This window comes from Eretmochelys imbricata, chromosome 13, assembly GCF_965152235.1.
Source record: "Eretmochelys imbricata isolate rEreImb1 chromosome 13, rEreImb1.hap1, whole genome shotgun sequence".
NCBI lineage: Eukaryota > Metazoa > Chordata > Testudines > Cheloniidae > Eretmochelys > Eretmochelys imbricata.
In genome coordinates, this window is record NC_135584.1 from 37,571,792 (window position 1) to 37,578,637 (window position 6,846).

General features: G+C 53.9%; 1 protein-coding gene across 1 annotated transcript; it reads left to right on the top strand.

Moving 5' to 3' along the window:
* The first annotated feature begins 436 nt into the window (after positions 1–436).
* On the top strand, positions 437–3,263 carry LOC144273681 (cathepsin G-like). The gene is made up of 4 exons (XM_077832371.1): positions 437–579; positions 1,439–1,574; positions 2,106–2,378; positions 2,694–3,263. The coding sequence occupies exons 1-4, from the start codon at positions 479–481 to the stop codon at positions 2,904–2,906; spliced, it is 723 nt and encodes a 240-aa protein (XP_077688497.1). The 5' UTR covers positions 437–478; the 3' UTR covers positions 2,907–3,263.
* Positions 3,264–6,846: the final 3,583 nt, after the last annotated feature.

Here is a 6,846-nt window from a genome sequence, read left to right on the forward strand (position 1 = left end):
CTAGAAAACCCAGTTTTCTGTTGAAAAAGAATTTGGAGGGCCAGCTTGGGAGCAGCCCTGGCTTGTCACTGTGGCTTGATGGAGAAGGTGAAACATCAGCAGGGGACATGTCAGTGGGTTTCTGGTTGACTTTGCCTCCCAAATCCGTTAATTCAAGGCAGAGCAATTATTGCCCCACTCCCGATGTGTTTGACACTGATTCGCCACCCAGAGAGGTCAAAGCTGTAGATTTACCCCCAGCACTATGGGGTGTCCACTCTGGGGCAGAGTGGAGCAGGGGGCAGGGTTCCAGGCACAGGGATCCCCCCCAGAAAAGCATCACAGGGGATGGGTTGAGGCTGTGGGGACTCCCCTTCAGGATGGGGAGTTCGGTCCCAGCCTGGCCCTGGGAGAAAATGGAGCTCTTTGTATGAACCTGGTCTCCCCCACAGGTGAGATCATCGGGGGCTGGGAAGCCAAGCCCCACTCCAGACCCTACATGGCCTATCTGTCAATACGACGCGGAGACAAGAATCTTTTCTGTGGAGGGTTCCTGGTGTCAAAGAACTTCGTGCTGACGGCCGCTCACTGCAAGGGAGAGTAAGCGTCTCTGTGCTGGGGATGTCGGGGCAGGTCGGGGTTAGCAGGTGATGGGGGAGCCGGGAGCTCTGGCACCATCATAGTTGCAGGGAAGGAGCAGTTAGTGTGACAGGCTGGGAAAGCAAAGCCCAAGGGTCCGATCTGCTCAGGGGGCGTTGGCCTGTCTCTGGGGGCCTCTGCAAACCATGGTCCAGAACCAACGCTGGGTGATTCAAGGGAGCTACAGCCAGTGTGAGCAGCTGGGGTCTGGCCCATTGCCCAGATCAGGGCAGGGAAGTTCTCACAGCCCCAGGAAAGCTCTGCAGGTCTCTGGGAGGCCTGGGCATGGACCCCTGTCTGGATCTAGCTGGGAGGGGTCACAGGGATAAGGGAAGCTGAAACCCAGGGGCCGGGAGGACGATGGGAGTGAAGCCGCTTGTGGGACAGCACAGGGGCTGGTGAAGACACATGCTGGGACCCCAACACCTCTGGGCAGATGCTTTGTGCTGGAGCCAGTGCCTGACATAGGGGAAAGGCCCTTGTGCCATGCCCCACCCCACCTGAGCAAGCCAGTCTCTCTCCCAAGATGGATCGGAGCGAGCTCTGCTAGAGGGAAAAGGCCTTGTCTCCCATTCCCCAGACCCCCAAAAGAGTAAGTCTCCAGTCCAGGGTCTGGATCAGAGAATGGGAATGGGAATCTTACATTTTTACTGGCTGCGAACTGAGTCTGCAATCACTTCTTTAGACCCCAGGCTGCCCTTTCCCCACAAGTAGCCGTATACCTGTGTCAGACCCACATATGCCCATCCCATCCCATCCCATCCCATCCCATCCCATGTTCTAGCCCCTACAACCCACATGTTGCTCTTGGCTTTTGCAGCAAGATCACTGTCATCCTGGGAGCCCATGACATTACCAAACGGGAAGGGAGCCAACAAGTGATCCCTGTGAGACGCCAGTACCCCCACAAGGATTATAACAAGAAGTCCCTTAACAATGACATCATGCTGCTGCAGGTACTGCCCCATCCCATCCCACCCCCACAAGAGATCTCACAGTGCTGCAGGCACCACCCCCATCCCAGCACCTGGCCCCCAATGATCCCACATTGCTTCAGGAACTGCCCCCATCCCATCACCCCACCTCCAGTGACACCACAGGGCTGCAGGCATCACTCCCATCCCATCCCTGTTCCCCCAGTGACCTCAAACTCCTACAGGTACTGTCCAAACGGCATCACCCCACCCCCGGTGACCTCACACAGCTGCAGGTACCGACTCCATCTCATCACCCCACCCCCAGTGACCTCACACAGCTGCAGGAACCTCCCCATCCCATCCCCCCGCCCCCAGTGACCTCACACTGCTGCAGGTACCGCCCCCATCCCATCCCCCTGCCCCCAGTGACCTCACACAGCTGCAGGTACCTCCCCATCCCATCCCCAGTGACCTCGCAGTCATGGGTTTGCCTGTTTCTGGGGGTTGGGGTGTGTCTCTGTGTCCCTGAGTGCGACCCTCACATTGATCTTCATCGGTCTTGTGTCTCAGCTGGCAAAGAGAGCGAAGCTGAACAGATCGGTGCGTACCATCTCCCTACCCCGCGCCAGCCAGAGAGTTGAGGCCGGGGCCACCTGCAGCGTCGCCGGCTGGGGCGGCACTCGCACAGATTGTACATCGACCCCGGCCAGGCTCCAGGAGGTGGACGTGTTGGTGATGCAGGATGCTGCATGTCCTACGAATACTTACGGGCCATACCGCTACTATAATGCTTCCACCATGATGTGTGTGGGGGATCCAAAGACGGGCAAAGACTCTTGGAAGGTGAATGTCCTCCTGGCTTCAAGCATCCTCGATAAATCATTATTAATGGGGCTGCTGGTGTTGCAATCAGGCCTACGAGCAGCGGTCAGCGATCAGGCCCCACTGCGCTGTATAAATGAAGGGGAAAATATCGGGTCTTCTCCCAGGGGGAGGCAGAGAACAGTTCTAGGGGTGGGGGCAGGGGGGCTCAGACCAGTTGGATTCTGGGGGAGCCAATCAGGGAATGGGTGGACATAGGGGGATGTCACTGAGCTGTGCGTCAGCGGGAATGACTCACTGAGCTGTTCTCCACCTGTGACTTGTTCTATTTCACAGGGCGATTCTGGAGGCCCCCTGGTGTGCAGGAATACAGCCCAGGGCATCGTCTCTTGGGGGCCTCCCACCCCTCCAGGGGTGTACACGAAAGTCTCCACCTTCATCCCCTGGATACGGGCAACGATGAAAAGGCTGCAGCCCAGAGCCAAGCCGGGAATAGCAGCAGGGGCTGGAGCTGCATCGCTTCTGTCCTCTGGTGATGCCCAGATGTAGGTCCTGCTTTGCAGATTGGCTGAGCTCCCCTCTCCCCAGGATAGTCCCCTCAGCCATCGCTCCACTCAGGCAGTGCCCAACCCATAAGCATCAAGGCAGTGAGCCTAGGGGAAATAAGGAGCCAGGTTCAAGACCACATCCCTTTGGTTCCCTTGGCAATCCAAACCCCGACCCTTAGGCTAGGGAAACAGCTGGTTTATTTCCTCTAGGGTAACAGACATAAACCAAATCCTGGGGCAGACCTGGCGGTTTGTAGCTCTCCCCCATGTCAGCTGGTTGAGTGATCATTTATTGGGGGATCTTCATTGTTACCTGACCTGCTAACTCCTGTGAAAACTGCAGCCTGCCCTGGCCTCACTGGACCTATTCCATGGGTTAGTTCATCGGGCTGGCCACCGCCCATTCCAAACACTCCTGTTCCCAGTGCCGGGAAGGCCATTGGGAAGGGAACGCAGAGAAGGCTACACTGAACGGACTGCAGATCCATCCTCGGCGCTGATCGCCTCCTTCCCACCTTCCCTGCCGCGCGGCCTGCTGCATTTCGCTCCCTGCTACATTGCCAGCAATGAATAAAAATGAAGTTACCAAAAAAAAAAAAAAGTGTTTCGCGTATTGAGCCATCAACCCAAGCTGTGAAATCCAGAGCAGCTGCTGCATCGGCCAGGGCCAGGCGGGAATTCACCCCTACAGGGGAAGGCTGGGCTCGTGGTTAAAGTGCTAAGCTGGGACTTAGGACACATTGTATGGGGAGATTTTGGCAAACCAGTAAAGTGCCTGAAACCACTACTGCTTATTGCTAAATGCAGCCAAGTCAGCAGGCCTTAAAGTGGCCATGCAGCAGCCTCAGCTTGACCAAGGCAGGAGGGGAGGGGGTTTGGGTGACACAGAAGGGGCAGCTTGACCCCGCGTCCTTCCTGATAAGAATTATGTTGAAGCTGCTGATACATGCATTTTAGAAGAGCCCCAGGAATGTCTACTGGGGCCTCAAGACTGCAAACTCTGGAAAAACCCACACCTGGTTAATCAATAATCAGAAGGGACCTCTTGCTTGACCATTGACACTGCTTGTTTAACAAGTTTTCTTTAAGGGACATGTCATTGTATTACTAATCTATAAATAAGGGGGAAAAGTTTGAGGTAGTTGGACTGGACTCTCCCTCTGGATGAATCTTGTGTTCCCCACCGGCGCTGTGTCACTCGAGAGCCACACTCAGCTTCGGTAATTATCAAGGGTTGGGGGTGTTTTACTAACCTGTTTAGCTTTAAGTGAAAGCACTCTTGTGTCGTCCTGTATGTGCCAGCCATCTATCGGTTGGACGGCTGTGTCTCCCCTGATTTATTTCCTGACACCACCTTGCACAAAGTAAAAGTTACCAAGAGCTTTGGGTTGAAAGAACCCCGGGTAACAACATCACATGGATTTTTTCCCTACTCATTATAGAAAGTTGCTCAAGGGGCCACAAATCCTCTTCCCAAGTGTGATGTGATGGTCTATAGCTGACACCAACTAACCTCTCATGTGTTTTATCTGGTAGGACATTGATCCATAAGTATCCAGGATCATTTTCTTCCCAGTTATCAGTGACTTGGAAACAGGTGGTGCCATTTTTGACATTGAGTGCACGCCCTCCCCTTTTGTCCACTTGATCCTTCCTGACGAGCTGGTAATCATGGATTTTAACCGTCCAGTCACAGGAATCATCCCACCAGGTTCCAGTCACACCTGCTACATCAAACTGCTGCTCCGAGAGGAGCAATTCCAGTACCTTGTGTTTGTTCCCCAGACTCCTCGCACTGGTGCAGGGGCAAGCCACGAATTTCTTCTCTTCATTTAGTTGGGGTTCCTGGATTAATTTTGTTCTTGATTTTTGCTGAGAGCTCATTTCTTCCCCCTTTTTACCTCCCCTTTTCTTATTAGTTTAGCCCCCCGCCTTGACTCCTCTAACCAACCTGTCCCCATGGAGATTGGTCCCCCTTCTCCTGAGGTGGAGGCCATCCAAACTCTACAGCCCCCTCTCCCCATAGAAGATAGACTGATGTTCCACAAACCCTCCACCCCCACACCACCAACATACAGAGTAATCAGACTCCACCTCAGCTTGCATTTTAGGCTAATCAAGCCCAGCTCTTTCACTCTCCTCTCGTCAGACCTTCTCTCTGGTCCCCTGAGTGCCCTCACAGCCCTTCTCTGCATCTGCTCCGGTCTGAATTCCTCTGCCCTGCGCACAGGTGGCCCAAATTGGTTCCAGATGGGAAGCCGGGTTGACGGCAGTTCCTGGCACACCCTGAAGAGTGATGGGAGGTGTTTGCTGAGGTTGCAGCACTGGTCCAGGACAGCTGGAGTGCAGCATCACATGCACCCAGGAAAGATGCCCAGTGGCAGGCCTGGCTCCAGGAGCCTGCCTTGGGAGCTCCAGAGCTAGTGGCAGTGGCTTGGCTTGGCCCAGATGTGTCTCGCTCAGAATCACGTGAGGCCTGGCATTTGGGTCTGCTTGTCACAGATTAGCTCCTGCACAGTGGGGCTGAATCAGCTGAAACTGGGATGATGCCTCCCCCTCTATAGGCAGAGGCAGGGGGAGCCAGAAATGGAGAGGTTGCACCCCTTAGAAAGCCCACATGACACACGCACAGGCCTGTGGGGGATTGATGTGGCTTCTTACTGAGACCCTCAGAAACTTCAGGGTCATCATGCACATTGTAAGGAGAGTGATCACTTTAGATAAGCTATTACCAACTGGAAAGTGGGTTGTGGTTGGGGGAGCGGGGGGGAGAAAACCTGGATTTGTGCTGGAAATGGCCCACCTTGATTATCATACACATTGTAAGGAGCATGATCACTTTACATAAGCTATTACCAACAGGAGAGTGGGGTTCGTTTGGGGCGGGGAGGGGACGTGGATTTGTGCTGGAAATGTCCCACCTTGATTATCATACACATTGTAAGGAGAGTGATCACTTTAGATAAGCTATTACCAGCAGGAGAGTGGGGTGGGGGGAGAGAAAACCTTTTGTAGTGATAAACACCCATTTTTTCATGGTCTGTGTGTATAAAAACATCTTCCGTATTTTCCACAGTATGCATCCGATGAAGTGAGCTGTAGCTCGTGAAAGCTTATGCTCAAATAAATTGACTAGTCTCTAAGGTGCCACAAGTCCTCCTGTTCTTTTTGCGAATACAGACTAACACGGCTGCTACTCTGAAACATGCACACACTGTGGTTCCTGTGCCATGGAAGCACTTGGTGCAGCCAAGGAAGTGGAAGAAGAGCTGGGCCATGCAGCCCTGGCAGGAGATGGCCCCACCGCCTGGCAGAAAGCCGGCCACGACCTTGGGCATGACCACCGAGGAGGCCATCATGTCCAGGAAGGACAGGTGGCAGAGAAACCAGTACCTGGGCTAGTGCAGCTGGGGCTCCCGGGCCACTGCCAACAAGATGACAGGTTTCAGAGTAGCAGCCGTGTTAGTCTGTATTCACAAAAAGAAAAGGAGGACTTGTGGCACCTTAGAGACTAACCAATTTATTTGAGCATAAGCTTTCATGAGCTACAGCTCACTTCATCACTTCAACAAGATAAGCAGGTTCCCACACAGCATCAACAGATAGAAGAGGAGGAAAAAAGAGGAACAAGGGAACCCACAGCTCTGGGGGGTATGGGAGCCCCACCAGGATGAAATGGGTTCAGCTGGGATCAGTTCCCACACTCCATTCGCTCGGTCTGTGTCTCTGAAGGTGAACCCGGGGTGTTAATAGTTAATGAGCAGAGAAGCAATGGATTATCTTTGCAGCAGCATTTGGGACAAGATTCACTCCTGTGCCAGGGGAAGAATCGAGCCCAGAAGCCCTGACTCCCAGCCTCTTCCCCTCTGCTCTACCCCACTTGACCGTGCTCAACTTCAAGAGCTGGGACCTGAACTTACGAGTCCTGGCAAACAACCCCC

What these genes read in the sequence shown, in the direction of transcription:
- LOC144273681 (XM_077832371.1), top strand. Translation starts at nt 479, where the DNA reads ATGGCCTATCTGTCAATACGACGCGGAGACAAGAATCTTTTCTGTGGA. An exon ending in ATGACATCATGCTGCTGCAG is followed by an intron (nt 1,575 to 2,105) that starts GTACTGCCCCAT and finishes CTTGTGTCTCAG; the next exon opens with CTGGCAAAGAGAGCGAAGCT. An exon ending in CGGGCAAAGACTCTTGGAAG is followed by an intron (nt 2,379 to 2,693) that starts GTGAATGTCCTC and finishes TCTATTTCACAG; the next exon opens with GGCGATTCTGGAGGCCCCCT.